The sequence below is a fragment of the Triplophysa rosa genome, linkage group LG25 (genome assembly GCF_024868665.1).
Source record: "Triplophysa rosa linkage group LG25, Trosa_1v2, whole genome shotgun sequence".
Lineage (NCBI taxonomy): Eukaryota > Metazoa > Chordata > Actinopteri > Cypriniformes > Nemacheilidae > Triplophysa > Triplophysa rosa.
Genome location: NC_079914.1, coordinates 3,145,155 through 3,162,409, shown reverse-complemented (window position 1 = coordinate 3,162,409; position 17,255 = coordinate 3,145,155). Strand labels below are relative to the sequence as shown.

Genomic DNA, 17,255 nt, shown 5'->3' with positions numbered 1-17,255 from the left:
GTTAGGCTACAGTACATTTAAACAATACACAGTCAAAATTACAAAGATGCACTACTCTTGAGGTTGGAACTTTCATGTTTCCTGAAAGTGAAATGACAGCCCCGTTGAAAAAAACAGCATATGCTGGTTAGGTATGTTTTGAAGCATGGTAGCTGGTTTAAGCTGAGAACCAGCCGGTTGCATAAAGCACCTTAAGTGTAATTTTGCCTTAAGTGTGTCCTTAAGTATACCTTAAGTTTTACTAAAGTTATTCTCCTATTGTCTTCGGTAAAGGGAAATCACCTCTAAAGTGTCATACTTAAGGGAAAAAATTAAGCTGCTTTATGCAACCGGGCCCCGCACATGACCAGCTCAAACCAGCTACCATGCTTCAAAACATACCTAACTACAGTAGCATAAGGCTGTTTTTTTCAACAGGGAGAGAAAGCACATGGCAGTAAACATGACAAAAGTTGCAATAGTCTAGCCAACAAAAACATGATTAATGATAATCATTAATAAATTCATTTTTTCTCATATCATGAATGGCTATGGCCTAACCACTACAGTCCATACATTAAACCTGGTTAGCTCAGAGAGAAAAACCTTAAAGACAGGAGAATGGACTGATTTAAAACTGCAGTTAAAGAAACATATGAAAACAAACGTAATCAGAATAGAACTTTGGAGAATGTGGCCAGAGGCTTAACAGATTTGTTCAAATTCAAGAGGATCATTCTAGGACAATACATCGAGCTGTAAGTTACCATAATGTTAATACATTTAGTAATGATCTTTTCATATAGGCCTGCAGTATGTCATAAGCATCTTGTTTGCTCTTTTGCTATTTTGTAAAAGTAGTGGCTGCATTTTTGTTGATTGTCGTCAGCCCTAATTTTGTTTCATGTAATGGCACTGAAACATTTTATATTTGTGTGCCTGTTTTTTAGAAACCACTTCCAAGCACCAAACGTGTGTATTCATTAAACTTGTACCATACATTAGTTAATTTTATTCATATACTGCAATGAAAACATCTGACCAATTAAATATATAGCAACATTCAAATAAAACTAAACACGTTTATTTTCTTTTAAAAACAACCTATCTTAACTATAGCTGTTGTTACTACACTTGCTATTGGTAAACAGATGTCATTGGTTGACTCCCCGTGCTGCTTTGAGCACGATTGGGTAAACTTACTGTCATTCAGGAAACTAGCCAATTAGAGCTGTTCGCGCCCTTCACTGGTTCATTTTGAACATACGCGAGGAATTGATGTCTGTCAGTTAGTTTCAGTAGTATTGATGGTCCAGTTATATGTAAACAGCGCTGAAGACACGAAGTCGTGTGGAAGTTGCAGGCTGCTGGAGAATAATCACACGCATTAACAGCTTTACCAGCAGAAGGTAAAAACTTGTTTTTGTATTTTCGTCTAGTGTGATGCTAATCGTGATTAGCGATATTAGCACTAACTTCAATGCTATAACATTCTACATAATATTGAGCTTAAGTAATCTTCCTCTTCTCACACGTGTTTTTCTTTAAGTACACAGAAATATATGATAAGATTTGCCTGGGCAGTACACACACCTGGTAAGTATGTGTAACGTTAGATTTCTTTCTGACTTTCTTTTGCATTCCATTTTAAACACTAATTTCAACAATAACTGTTAATGATAAAACATTTGCTCTCATTTTTTAGATGAAGGGAAGAAAAGCTACCCAGGCACCCAAACTCCATCGGTAGTAAGTGTTTAAACATTCGACCTGAGTATTTGTATTATGTTGTTATTAACAATTGTGTAATATTATGTATGCTTAATACTGTTATAATGTAACTCTGTAACCGTTTGGGTTACGTATTTCTTGGGTTAAAACATAACAAAATAAGGGACTTTTTATTTTCTAACTCTTACAATAACAATCACGTACAGTTAAACATTTACATCATTTGTGAAAGAAAAATTGTCCATTCCTTTAAACTGGTGACTTGTTTTGCTGATTTAATGATGGAAGTTATAAGACTTACATTTAAGTTAGCATTGTAACTTGTTTTCTAACAGTATACTCTGTATTCACATTGCCGTAATGTATAATGATGGCAGATTCAGTCCTTTATCTAACGTTACTACATTGCATATTTGCCACAGACTCATTTACTTTTTTGTGGTATGTTTTTACTTATGGTATGATTTACTTATTCTGACAGTTTGATGTTTGTCCAAATATACTATCAAAACTTCCTCCGATACCTTTTTGTGACCCTGTGTAAATGTTTTCAACACCACTTGAAACTGTTGTATTTCTCCAGGATTAAAAGTTTGTTTTATAAGAATTTGATGAATGTATTGTATGGGGATGTACTTTTTATTTATTTATTATATTCAACCATTTGTTTAAAGCATATACTGTAATTCTGTACTGTAAAGAAGTCAATCATTGTGTATTTCGAGTGTACATTTACAAATTATGGTGATTGTGTTCATATGATTAATATGTTTACCTAAATAAAATGTTATTCTACAATGCTAAACATGTGTTTTTCATTTTATTGACAGTATCTGACTAGTAATTCATGGCCAATATCTGTAAAGTTACAGAGCATTTACTGTATTAAAAGTATTTGACTGAAAAAATTCAGGAAAGAAACTGTAAAATAACAGTGTTTTTCTGCAGAACATTAGTACTTTCACATAGTTTAAAGAGGTTTATCATTATAATTCAGAAAAAAAAGCATAAAATAACAGTATTTTTCTGTAAAACCTTATGTGCAGTCACTTTATTGAAGGTGTTTGATCGTAATAATTAAGGAAAAGTCTGTGAAATAACTGTGTTTCCCTGTAAAACATTTAAAGAAAAATTACGTAAATGTAATGTTTTTCTCCATTATTTGATTTACGGAGTTTCATCTTAATTTTATGGTTTTTGTTTGGCAGCCGCTGCTGCCAGTGATTTGACCGTTTTTTTACGATATTTTTTTTTACAGTGCATGAGCAGACATCAGACAGAGAACATGAAACATTAACGACTGACAAAAGACAACTGGAACATAAGGACTATTTATACACAGGGGAAAAAGAGCTAACAAGAAACACCTGTGGCCTGCATCACGAAGCCGGTTTTGGTTTTTACCCAGGTACGTTCGCGTTTAGTTTGAGCACACTCTGAGTTTTCGGGCTCAAGAAGGTGGATTGGTTTTGAGTGGGTTTCGTCGACATGGTAACTCAGGCTACAAGGCTAACCTGCTCCGGAGCAGGTTTTATTCTGGGTTAGAGATGCAGTGAAGCCACTCCCCATGTGTTTCTCGCTCCAAATTAAAAAAAGATTAAAGTGATAAGAGTAAGATGTAAGAGGGAAAATATTTTTCTGCTAAGTGTTTATTTGTATTGTATATTTACATTTATTGATTGGTTTGTCTGGTTTTGTCAACTCAAAACTTAATCTGCAACTCAGTATTTGTTGACCTCGCTTTGTGATACAGGCCACTGGCAAGAATGAACATGGAACCAATAGACGACAGCACTACAAATGACTACAAAATAAAACAGGAAACATTAAGTAATGTAAAAGTCCACAATAACAAGGGGAACACAGACCAGGGGCCCGTTTCAGAAAGGAGGTTTAGTGAAAACTGAGTATTTTGTGTCAGGATTTGCACGGGAAGAACCCAATTGCAGGCAGGCAGTGAAGGGGTTAACACAACAAGACTTTATTAATTAATAAAACACAAAACAAACACCCTCGATGGGGAAAAACAGAACTGAGAGATTAATACACAACAAAAGACTTCCCACGAGGGGGCAAAACGAAAGCAAGAACAGTAAAAACTCAACTAAAGGACACGACAAAACGTCTTAAATCTACACATGACAAGGGTAAAACACAAAATTCACAGAACACGGGCACGGCTAGGGACAGGAACACTCGACAAGCAAAACACAGTACATCCAGGGTACACATACATAGTACAATAAACGAGCACAAGACAAAGAAACATGAGGGCATTTATAGGTAAGACAAACGAAGGATAACGAGCGAGGGCAGGTGGGAAACATTAGACATGGAAGGGAAGCAATACATGAAACGAGAGGGGCGGGGCCAATGACGAGACACGAGAAAACACATGAGAAGTAAAAACAAACAACTCATGGCTTTCTCACATAAAACCTAAGGGCTCTGTCCCGATCCTGCCACATGACTAGAAATTCATAAACAAGAAGGTAGGACCGTGACAATTTTGACCCTGAAATGAGGGAAACTCTGGGTTTTCCATTTCAGAATGTGAGGTATGTCAAACCAGAGAAAGCGGGGTAACTCAAGCCCGTTTCTAAAGGAGAGGTAATTTATACTCAGAGTCAGTAACCATAGTAACTTTCTGTGTGAACCTAACCTGGTCTGGAGAAGGTTTTCTTTGGTAAACCCAGAGTTTATTTCGATCTCCTCCCCCTTTTAAAGCGCAAGTGGTGTAACTCATTCATGGCACACATTTTGATCACACAGAGACCATCTCAGTGACTTATATGTCATATGTGCTTTTATAGAGGATTCATGAAGAGGCTGCATTAATTCATTTAGATGTACTTTGATTTCAGGAGAGCAATTTAGGACCCGAGTGGAATTTTGTCATTTCCCTGTGCATTTTTATTCAAACTGTACCGTTTTTCTTTACAGTGAATTAGATATATCAAAATATTTCTCATCCATCCTTACATCAATAACATCAGCCACCGTACGTGTATTACATCAGAGCATAATTTTCTATGGACGATGAGAAATAACTTAATAAAGTGTATAAATAAAGTGCATAAATAAATAAATTAATAAATACAGACATACATGCAGAAATGAAGCGATAAAGGTAATAAACAAGTAATTCAGACGTGCAGCCATTCCAACTGAAATCTGCTCAGAGCAGGGTTCGAATCAGTCTAACTTTGCACGAGAGTCTGACACCCTACAGGTGTCCTATACACCATGACGTCTCGTTTATGTAACTAGGGCACTCATGGCGAGTGAGAACATACGATTTATTTATTATTTCTGTCTTATTTCTGTTATTTCATTCATTTCATAATTAATTTATTTGTTTATTGGTACATTTCTCTATTTATTATTTTAAACTTCAGTCATTTTCAGCACATCAGTAAATCCACAGTATGCAGAGCGGAAAGCGCTTTCTGCCACCATCTTGCTTTTTTTGGTGCCGTTGCCATGGTGAATGTAATATCGGAGCTCCATTGATGATGGCTTTTTATAGTCGTGGTGCACGCGCTTAACCCAGGGTAAGCCTACCCAGAGTAAATTGAACTAACTCAAATCAGCTGTTCTGAAACCAAAAACTCAAAGTTTCTAATTTCTATGTAAACCAACTCTGAGTTCAAGGTTTAACCTAGAGTTGGTTGAACCGCCTTATCGAAACAGGCCCCTTAGTTCAAGTTACATAAAGTATAGATTTATTGAGATGTTTGTAACTGTTATTTTAACGTGTCTACCATGGTATTTTACCAAAATTGTGTTGTGTATATGTATTTGATCACATGGCTAATTTTGAAGGCAGTATAAAACCTCTTTTTTGTTCCTTCTCTGTATGTTCCTTAAAAAATCTACCTTTATTTGGTTTTCTGAAGGTGACTTTGCATTGTATCAGCTTTATTTGTAATAATTGCTGATGTAGTCATATTAATGGAGACTCTTTTAATTCTAGAAACTACTACATTGGTCATAATTTTGGAAAAAAATGTGTAATGCTTATCAGTACACTACACTGTGTATGATAATTAATTTGCAGCAGAGGATGAAGGTCTGCTGTGACAGAGGTAGAGGTTTAAAATATTAGGCCCAGTCACATGTCCAATATATCATGTAGCCTATATATATCCCTTTCAAATTTTGTTTTTCTCTTTGTTTCTTTTGACTTTGTTTGCTAAAAGGCCTTGGCTTTCCAAATGTTAAAAGAGGTGGAAACGGCCTATCCTAAAAGGTTAATTGTAATTTGGAGAAAGGCCTTTCAATACTAAACTGTAGGAGGAGGCTGAGGATCAGAAAGACATTTTTAAGGAATACAGTGAGTATGAAAAACCTTAAGTCTAAGTTTTTTTAATGTATTTTTTAATGTAAATGGATATAAAATTATAATAAGAATTTAAATATTTGAAGAGTATGCCATAGGTGATCCCATTGGGGGTCACCTAATAAAGCCTTGGAATCGAACTTGCAACTTTTGAGTTTTAAATCTGGCTCTCTAACCACTAGGCCACAACTTTCTTTGACCCAATGCATCAAATATTGCCTAATAAGTGGACAAGAGTAATGATATGCAATTGCCCTGGAGTTAAAATACATCACTATTAACACCCTTTAACTGTTGGAAATTGTAAGGTCTGTATATTTATCCAGTGATATTTGAGATGTTTTAATAAACCTAATTCAAAGTATATACAGTATTTAATATAAATACATAAAGTTTAACAATAACATCTTATATTATTTTATTTAAAGATTAATTCATTTTAAAAGGTTAAATAATAAAGTTAATAATAAAATTAGCTGTGAATGCTAAATTGTGACGGGTGAGATTGGAAATGTAATTGTAATATAGCTGTAAAATTATAATATATATACGTAATCTGTGCTTTCACGCCCACTTGACGCTCATCAAAAACGCACAGACAACCCCTAAAGCTTAGTAACATTTTCTTAAAATGAACTTACCCAGGAACACAACCTGCTCCAGAGTAGGTTATCTTCAGAGAGTAAGTTGCTATGGTTACTTACCCTGAAAGTTACCTCTGTTTTTGGAACCAGCCTTGGAAAATCAGCTAACTAACACTTAAACTTACCCGGGTATGTCACATAACCAGCTTTCTGGAATACCCCCTGGATCATGACACTGTTGTTATTGCCTATGTGTTTTTAGTTTTTAGTATGCGTGTATGTCATCAGTTTATGTAATCTGTATTTGTTGTCCACCCTGTCCTCCATTTATGTTGTTTGTATATGTCTCACTGTTGTTGTGTCTGTTGTGTTGTGTGTTTGTCTCTTGTGAATATTGCCTTACTTAGACAAATCGCCCTCAACTGTAAATTGCTTAGGATAAAAAATTCTGCTAAATGAATAAACGTGAATGTGTCTTGTCTATGTCATTCTGTAGCAAGTTTAGTTCAGTTTATGCTTTGTAAGATTTTCAGATATCAGTGAAAAATTTGCAACAGATTGTACAGATGTCCTTGGAAACACAAATTAAACATTTACACATTTTACTTATGAAAGTTATTTTTTTCATGAATCTGTATTAGGTCATGGCCTAATGGTTAGAGCAGGGGTCCCCAAACTTGTTCCTGGAGGGCCGGTGTCCTGCAGAGTTTAGCTCCAACCTGCCTCAACACACCTGCCTGCAAGTTTCTGTTGTGCCTATGAGACCTTGATTAGCTGCTTCAGGTGTGTGATTAGGGTTAAAGCTAAACTTGCAGGACACCGGCCCTCCAGACCCGAACCTGGGGACCCCTGGGTTAGAGAGTCGGACTCGTGACCAGAAGGTTGCCGGTTCGATTCCCAGGGCCGGCGGGTAACGACTGAGGTGCCCTTGAGCAAGGCACCTTACCCCTACTTGCTCCCCGGGCAGCTGCAGATAGCTGCCCACTGCTCCGGGTGTACGTGTGTTCACGACTTGCTGTGTGTGTGTTCACTACTTGCTGTGTGTGTGTGTGTGTGTGTGTGTGTGTGTGTTCACTACTCTCTGGATGGGTTAAAAGCAGAGGTCACATTTCGGGTATGGGTCACCATATCTGACTAATAGGTCACTTTCACTTCACTTCATATTCAGAGGTTAAGTAATATACAGACAACATAATCGGATGACAGTGAGGACGACATATACAGATGACGTGAATGAACATCAGGGAGGATGACATATACAGATTACATAAGCGGACGACAGGAAGGATGACATAAACTGACCACAGGGAGGACAACATATAACAGGAAACACAGTTGACACAATTTTGGCACAAGTGGAACCACATAGTGTTTTGGTGTCAAACACACTTAAAGCTTCATGTGCTTGTCATCTCCTATTGAGGATAAATTTAAGTCTGCTCTTAAAAAAGAAACAGTCGTATAAGGATGGCTAGAATGCTTGTTCTGAAACCGTTTTGTGCATGTCAAAAGTATGGTTTGAAGTTTGTTACATATAAATGCACATATCAATCCAGTCACTGTTAGTGTTCATGTAAACACTATGTTCAGATTCCTTAATGTGGAAGAATTCTTTCCAATTTACACAAAATATGTCCATGTAACAACTATTGGGAATAAAATTGTATTCCGATTAAGATGTTTACATGAAGCATTTACTTCCAATATCCTATTTATCTAACAATATGGGTAAATAGGAGTTCACTTACCGTTTTAATAAATTCAATAATTTGAGAACGGCTCCAGTTATCCAAGAATCTTATTTTGAGAATTGCATGAGCAGTGGTTGTTAGTGATTGTTGAATATTTGTAGTGGTTTTATATGCAGTAGTTGCAATGATGTTTGGTGGGGAAATTGTAAATGTTGCTGGAATAGTTGTTGATGTAGTAATTGGTGGTTGATTTGGTGATGTTTGTGTGACAGTTGTAAGTTTTGAAGTAGCTGTTGCTGAAGTAATAGAAATTGTTTTTGGAAGGACAGTAGTTGATAGAGATGTTGCTGTGGTTTTTGGTAGAAACATTGATAAAGTAGGTTTGGTTGGGAAAGTTATTGATGGAGCAGTTCTTGAAGTATTGGTAGCTGAAATAATCGTTGCAACGGTCAGTATTGTTGTAGGAATAGCTGTTGAAGAAATTGTTGTTGTGGTTGGTAGTAGAGTGGTTGAATTTGTTGGTGAAACAGTTGTGGAAATATTTATTTTAGTGGTTGTTGGGTGAGTAGTTGTTGGTGGAAGAGTTGTTGAAGTAACCATTGTAGTGGTTGGTGGTGGAGCTGTGGTTTTGAATGTGGTAGGAGTGGCAGTTGGTGAAGTGGTGCTTTCAGGTGTGGTAGCAGTGGTTGGTGGTAAAGTCGTGGTTTTGAATGTGGTAGAAGTAGTTGATGAAGAAGTGATGGTTTCTGGTGTGGTAGCAGTGGTTGTGATTGAAGTGATGGTTTTGGCTGGGGTAGCAGTGGTGGCTTCTAGTGAGGAAGCAGGGTTTATTATTGGAATGGTGGTTTCTGGTGTGGTAGCAGTCGTGGTTAATGGTGTGGTAAGAGTGGTTGTTGTTAGAGTAGTGCTTTCCAGTGTGGTCAGAGTGGTGGTTTCTGGTGTGGTTAAAGTGATGGTTTTGGGTGTGGAAGCAGTGGTTGTTGTCGTCAGAGTAGTGGTTTCTGGCGTGGTCAGAGTGGCGGATTCGGGTGTGGTAGCAGAGGTTGTTGTGAGAGTAGTGGTTTCCGGTGTGGTCAAAGTGGTAGTTAATGGTGTCGTAGGAGTAGTTGTGATCAGAGTAGTGCTTTCTGTTGTGGTGAGAGTGGTGGTTTCCGGTGTGGTCAGAGTAGTGGTTTCTGGTGTGGTCAGAGTGGTGGTTTCTGGTGTGGTAGCAGTGGTTGTGGGTAGAGTAGTGGTTTCCGGTGTTGTCAGAGTAGTGGTTTCTGGTGTGGTCAAAGTGGTGCTTTCAGTTGTGGTGTTTTCCGTTGTGACCAGAGTGGTGGTTTCTGGTGTGGTAGCAGTGGTTGTGGGTAGAGTAGTGGTTTCCGGTGTTGTCAGAGTAGTGGTTTCTGGTGTGGTCAAAGTGGTGCTTTCAGTTGTGGTGTTTTCCGTTGTGACCAGAGTGGTGGTTTCTGGTGTGGTAGCAGTGGTTGTGGGTAGAGTAGTGGTTTCCGGTGTTGTCAGAGTAGTGGTTTCTGGTGTGGTCAAAGTGGTGCTTTCAGTTGTGGTGTTTTCCGTTGTGACCAGAGTGGTGGTTTCTGGTGTGGTAGCAGTGGTTGTGGGTAGAGTAGTGGTTTCCGGTGTGGTCGGAGTAGTGGTTTTTGGTGTGGTCAAAGTGGTAGTTTCGGGTGTGGTTGCAGTGATTGTTGTCGTCAGACTAGTGGTTTCTGGTGTGGTGAGAGTGGTGGTTTCCGTTGTGGTCAGAGTGGTGGTTTCTGGTGTGGTAGCAGTGGTTGTGGGTAGAGTAGTGGTTTCCGGTGTTGTCAGAGTAGTGGTTTCTGGTGTGGTCAAAGTGGTGCTTTCAGTTGTGGTGTTTTCCGTTGTGACCAGAGTGGTGGTTTCTGGTGTGGTAGCAGTGGTTGTGGGTAGAGTAGTGGTTTCCGGTGTTGTCAGAGTAGTGGTTTCTGGTGTGGTCAAAGAGGTGGTTTCAGTTGTGGTGCTTTCTGTTGTGACCAGAGTGGTGTTTTCTGGTGTGGTAGCAGTGGTTATTGTTGTTAGCGTTGTGGTTTCTGGTGTGGTCAGAGTGGTGCTTTCCGATGTGGTAGCAGTGGCTATGGGTAGAGTTGTGGTTTCCGGTGTGGTCAGAGTGGTGGTTTCTGGTGTGGTAGCAGTGGTTGTGGGTAGAGTAGTGGTTTCTGGTGTGGTCAGAGTGAGTAAAGCAAGTCAGTAAAGAACATTAAACTTTCTAACTCAAAGAGCATGTTAATTTTTTATTTGACTTTCCTTAAATAAACTAGTATATTGATATGTATCGTTATTGTGATATAAAATTTATTCTATCGCGATAGAAGATTTTGGCTATATTGCCCACCCCTAGTAAGATTCAATGTTAATGATTTGACCAAAATGAAAAGTTACACAAGCAGTAAACATTTACTTTTGTATTTACTGATGTGTTGCCATATTTTAGTGCAAATACATAGATTTTTTGTTTTCCTAAAAAAAATGTATAAGCCCAATTATTTAACCTATTTTTGCAGTGACTTTAAGAGACATTTGACATTGTTTGGTAAATGACATTTCTCAAAAGTTAAAATATCTTGATGCTGGTTTCCTTAAACATTTGAGGTTTTCTTCTATAAACAAAAATGCAATGATGCAAAATTTCATTTCCTGAACATTTAATTTGACTTTGGGAGGAACAGTAACAGACAAAACAAATATGTTTAAAAATTCTGTAAACAATTTGGCTTGTTATTGTAATGAAAAATATTGTGCATCCTGTCTCTATACTCTCCTTCTTCTCTTTGACCTCTTCTGTACTGTCATACATCTTACTCCAAATGCTCTTCCACTTAACCCTCCAAAAGTGGCCCCCATTGTTGTTCCAAACCAAAAGTTCCACTTATACTACCCTACACTGTATACAGTAAGGATATATTATCAGCCACTAATGGGGCAAATATCAGACACTAGCATTTATAATTTTCCCGAGCAGTTACTGCAAAAAAACAGCATAAAACTGACAAAACAAATACTTTGATACATAGACCACAATAAAACAATGACTACAACCAACATGCATTGGCACCTGTTACCATATATTTAGGTGTTTAGACTGTAAAAACAATTATGATAGTATCATGTTATAACTACTTTTAGACATTGTAGTGCCTGGCATAGCCAGAGTGTTGGATCTTGTGTCTGGATCTTTACAAGAAGAGCCATAAACCCCCCACTCCCTTTTGTCCTGGTTTCTTGATACCATCATCAAAAGACCAGAGCCAATCCTGGCTCCAGCGGGGCCTGGACTTAGGTGGGTTCTCCCCCCCCCCCGAAAGTGTTGATAACCTTTTGTTTCTCCATGGGATCTTTACAGCTCCTAAGCTTTAAAGCAAGCAAAGGAGATGTGAGAAGTCTCTTTGTTTTGTCTCACCTGGAACTTAAGACCTGTAGTTTATCCAGAGAAACTTCTCTGACAAAACTACAATACACTTTCCCTTTCTATAAATATATGTAAATATCCTTGTTGTGTGTTGGCACTCTTGCAATCTTAAGTTACCTGTAACCAGTAATGATGCAAGTTTTGATTTAGACTTTGTTGTATTCATACGTTGGGATGATTCACAGCTTAACATAATTCAAGGTGTCAAGAACGGCGGAAGAACCCAAGCGCAGGCAGGCAGTAAGGGGATAACAGGGATTTATGTAAACAACAAAAACAGAACAAAAACACCCACAATGGGGGAAAACAGAACTAAGAAATATATATAAAACAAAAGACTTCCCACGAGGGGGCAAAATGAAAACAAGAACAATAAACTAAACTAAAGGACACGACCAAACGTCTTAAAACAAACACGACATGACAGGGTAGAACACAAAACTCACAAAGAGAATCAGGGTAAACCAAACACGAAATCCACAACTCGACACACGGGCAGGAACACACACAATACACGAGCACAGGACAAAGGAACATGAGGGTATAAATAGGCAGAGACAAACGAGGGATAATTACACAGGGCAGGTGTGGGACATTAGACACTCAGGGAAAGTTAACAAAGAAACGAGAGGAGCGGGGCAAATGACAAGACACTGGAGAGAACGTATATTATTGTCAAAAGGACAACAATATGTTTCTCTCCACACATAACCAAAGACTTTGTCATGGCTCTGCTACAGGACCAAGAAACACATGACTAAATGAAGCAGAGCCATGACAGAAGCCCCCCCTTTAATGAGCACCTCCAGGTGCTCACCAAGGGGTAGACGGACGAGACAAGACAGACTGGGAGACAGACAGGACAAGACAAAACAAAGAAAACAAAATCAAGGGCAGACAAGACACAATAACCAAGGGACTAGGGTGAGACAATAAAAACAACAAACATGGGAGGGGGGGAGGGACCAAACCAGGGCCCATAGGGGGCAGTCCATGGGGGTGGGGAGAAGTCCCAGTCCCCGGCTGCGCGTAGTCCTAGGGGACTTAGGGGGAGTCCTGGGAGGGACAGTCTTTGACCCTGGGATTCTCCCAGGGACCAGCTTGGCTGCCGGACTGGGGACCGGCTGGAAGGCCGGCTGGACAGGGCTTGACACCGGCTGGAGGGCCGGTTGGACAGGGCTTGATGCCGGCTGGAAGGCCGGCTGGACAGGGCTTGAAGCCAGCTGGAAGGCTGGCTGGACAGGGCTTGACGCTGGACAGGGCTTGACGCCGGCTGGAAGGCCGGCTGGACAGGGCTTGACGCCGACTGGAAGGCCGGCTGGACAGGGCTTGACGCCGGCTGGAAGGCCGACTGGACAGGGCTTGACGCCGGCTGGAAGGCCGGCTGGGGCGCCGGACTGGACACCGGACTGGACATCGGACTGGACGTCAGACTGGACGCCGGACTGGACGCCGGCTGGATCACCGGACTGGACGCCGGCTGGATCACCGGACTGGACGCCGGCTGGATCACCGGACTGGACGCCGGCTGGAACACCAGACTGGATCCGGCTGCACCGGACTGGACACAGGGCTGGACACAAGACTGGACACCACTCTGGACACCGGACTGGAAGGAGCCCACGCTGCCCGCCGGTGTCTCTTCTTCTTCAGCCGAGCCACCCGCCTGGAAGTCGGCTGAAGGAAGGATGAAGAAGGCATGGCTGGTTCCGGCTGGGACTCCTCGGAGCTAAGCTATAAAAAATTATACTGTGTTTCGATCTATGCTATAGCTATAAATCCTGTTTGGTGAAGTCGCGTTACTTATGGCCATGAGATAACGTTAAAGTGTATAATATCATTGATGCATTTGCTGGACGAATACATACAAGGATGTTTATCACTTTAATGCTAATCAGAAACTGTAAAATATGTATATTTAATGATGATTATTATACATATTTTTCCTTTGATCTAAATTCATTCCCTGACTGAAATTGATCTTTTAAATGACTCATTTCATGGATGTGATCTTGATAGATCTGATGGAGAATCATATTTGGTGAGCTAAGTTCATCATTATTTAACATTCAGCTAAAACCGCTACAACATTGTCCTATTAAAGCCACAATATGGAATATTTGGACCGCTAGATGGCGCACTTTCGAAACAACAACAAAAGGCGAAGCTAAATGACGTTATGTAGGAGAGTGGAATTATGGGACATGTCGTTTTCACCATCCAGAGGCGTATGGAGATCGCCCATCATGTTCACGGACGAGGTAATGAATGAATTTTATTTTATGTCATCGTAATGAATTAGCTTTCAAGAAACGTGGAATGTAATGCTACATTAGCCCGCGACTGATATTGGACTTTGTCAATTGATTTGGTAGCGTAATGCTACACAGTTTTACAGTCGTCGTTTAAAAAGTAAATTGGAACGAACCCATAGCGTTCATAGGGTAACTGCATTCATAACTATTCAAATAATCTGTGCATGAGTATTTCATGTACAATTAAAACAAATTTGCTCACCTGTCTATTACAGTTTTTCTCAATTGCTTTGGCACATTTTTCGAAACAGTCTTAACATTCTCTAAACTGTGAGTGCAAATGTCACAACTGTTTGCTGGAACTTCAGAACTTTATTGCATGTCTGCAAAATGTAGTTACTTGTCGTGATTCTGCCTCATCTTGTAATGTCTTTCTTGATCTTGTGGCAGAATCACGGCAGGATCCCTTGTTATGTGTGGAGAGAGTCATTTTTCTGTCATGATTCTCGGGTGAGGTGAGAGACAGAGAACCCAAGTGCAGACAGGGACGTAAGGGGTTAAACAAGACTTTAATAAAATAAACATACAAAACAAACACCCACGGGGGGTAACATAACAAAACATGGAAACAGGAACAAAGACTAACTAGACTGGACTAATACTAACACTTGATATTAAACTACAATAAACTAGACTAACTAAAAGACAGAAACTCACCCACACGACACAAACACGACACAACAATGATTCAGCACAAGACAGAGGACACAGGGGCATTAAATAAGGGGACAAATCAAAGGGGAACAGGTGTGGGGCATAAACTAATTAACAACCAATAACGAGGGATACAAAAGGGCGGGAACACAGACAAGGACCGGAGAGAGTATCGAAGGCCGAAAGGGTCAAAATGACTCTCTCCACACATAACAAGGGATCCTGCAGTGATTCTGCCACAAGATCAAGAAAGACATGACAAGATGAGGCAGAATCACTCAACTCAACTCAACTCAACTCAACTCAACTCAACTCAACTCAACTCAACTCAACTCAACTCAACTCAACTCAACTCAACTCAACTTTACTTATATAGCGCTTTTACAATTTTCATTGTTACAAAGCAGCTGCACATGAGACACATTGACTACAAGCAAAACAATCAAAGTTGTACCTGCAAAAACAAGAAAAGGTTGAAACACAGAAGACAGACACACCCACACACAAAACACTCCACACACACAACACGCACACGCACCAACACACACAGACACAGAGACACACACACACACGGATGCGCACGCACACACACACAACACACACACACACACACACGTACACAGACAAGTACGCACACACACACACGCTCAGTGAGAGCACACATTTAGGATAAAGGAGAGAGAAGCACAGGTCAAATATAACAGATAATAAATTCCTATATGCAATATTAATTAAGTAAAACTTTAAAATTCTAAAGCAGCCCCCCCGGTCAGGCAGATAGTGCAAAAACAGTATGCAAACGGTGGCGAGGAACCCAAAACTCTAATCGAGAAAAAAAACCTCAGGAGAACCCAGGCCCAACCAGGGGATTCCAGTTCCCCTCTGGCAAAAGCTGCTGCCTCTGCACAAGCTCCAGAGAACTTGCACAACAAGGCTAAATAAAATAAATAAACTTAATAATAAAATAAATTATAGTTTAAGATTATCATTAATAATCTAATAGCATTTGAAGTTTTGTGGTGAAGACATGTCAAGAGACCGCGTCCTTCTTTATCCAGCTCTATCATCTCAGCTCTTGTCAGGTCCCCACTTCCCATTCTCCGCTCTACCATCAGGTCAGGCCATGAACTGCATCCTGCTCGCTGTGGTAACCTTGGAACAATGAGACAAGACTGGCTGAGAGTAGAGTACTGTTCTGTACTCTTTGATGCAACAAGTACATCAGTTGTGTTTTTGGTTCCGGTTGATCTAACTAATGCAGCCTAAACCCTCTGAAGATTTATATTATGGAAGAGTAGTGTATGCAAGATTAAAAAGATGCGTCTTTAGTCTAGATTTAAACTGACAGAGTGTGTCTGCCTCCCGGACAGTGCAGGGAAGACTATTCCAAAGTTTAGGCGCTAGATAGGAAAAGGATCTACCACCTGCACTTGATTTTGAAATTCTAGGTATTACCAACTGACAGGACGCCTGAGAGCGTAATGCACGTGAAGGACTGTAATACAAAAGGAGTTCATTCAAGTACTGAGGAGCTAAACCATGTAAGGCTTTATAGGTAATAAGCAAGATTTTAAAGTTAACGCGATGCTTTATAGGTAACCAGTGCAAGGTTGACAGAACCGGGCTAATATGTTCATACTTTTTTGTACGTGTAAGAACTCGAGCTGCCGCGTTTTGGACCAATTGGAGTTTTTGTAATAAGCCTGCAGGGCAACCACCTAACAGTGCATTACAGTAATCTAGTCTTGATGTCATGAATGCATGAATTAACTTCTCTGCATCTGCGATTGACAGCATATGACGTAGTTTAGATATATTCTTAAGATGGAAAAACGCAATTTTACAGGTGTTGGCGACGTGGCTCTCAAATGACAGATTACTATCGAATAGAACGCCAAGATTCTTTGCTGACGACGAGGGTTTTATGGAACATCCGTCAATAGTTAAACAGTATTCTTGGTTGTTACTTATAGCAGTTTTCGGTCCAATAAGTAACACTTCCGTTTTGTCCGAGTTCAGTAATAAAAAGTTGTTACTCATCCAGTTTTTTATATCGACTATGCATTCCATTATTCGATGGAACTGCTGTGTTTCATGAGGCTTCGAGGAAATATAAAGTTGAGTATCATCAGCATAACAGTGAAAGCTAACTCCGTGTCGCTTTATTATATCTCCTAGAGGTAGCATGTATAATGCGAAGAGCAGAGGCCCTAAGACTGAGCCCTGTGGTACACCGTACTGGACTTGCGATTTGCGTGACACCTCATTGTTTATTGCTACAAATTGAAAACGGTCGGATAAATAAGATTTAAACCATTTCAAAGCTATTCCCTTAATGCCGACATAATTTTCGAGTCTATGTAGGAGTGTGCTGTGGTCAATGGTATCGAATGCAGCACTAAGGTCTAGCAGCACCAATAACGAGATACAACCTCGGTCAGACGCCAATAGCAGATCATTTGTAACTCTGATCAAAGCAGTCTCTGTACTGTGACATGCTCTAAATCCAGACTGGAATTCTTCATTGATGTCATT

At 39.8% G+C, this 17,255-nt stretch overlaps 1 protein-coding gene and 1 long non-coding RNA gene across 4 annotated transcripts in view; one reads left to right on the top strand and one right to left on the bottom strand.

Annotated features, from left to right (window-relative positions):
- The window catches only part of LOC130549273 (mucin-2-like), a 48,476-nt gene that overhangs the window by 7,707 nt on the left and 23,514 nt on the right, over positions 1-17,255 (bottom strand). For all 3 annotated transcript variants that reach the window (XM_057326498.1, XM_057326496.1, XM_057326497.1), the window contains exon 2: positions 8,385-10,501. In XM_057326498.1, the coding sequence (XP_057182481.1) occupies positions 8,385-10,501 (2,117 nt within the window). The remainder of the gene's footprint in view (positions 1-8,384; positions 10,502-17,255) is intronic.
- Positions 89-8,374, top strand: LOC130549283 (uncharacterized). Its single transcript, XR_008962154.1, has 3 exons — positions 89-1,388; positions 1,529-1,575; positions 1,685-8,374. It is a non-coding gene; the product is annotated as an uncharacterized LOC130549283 (long non-coding RNA).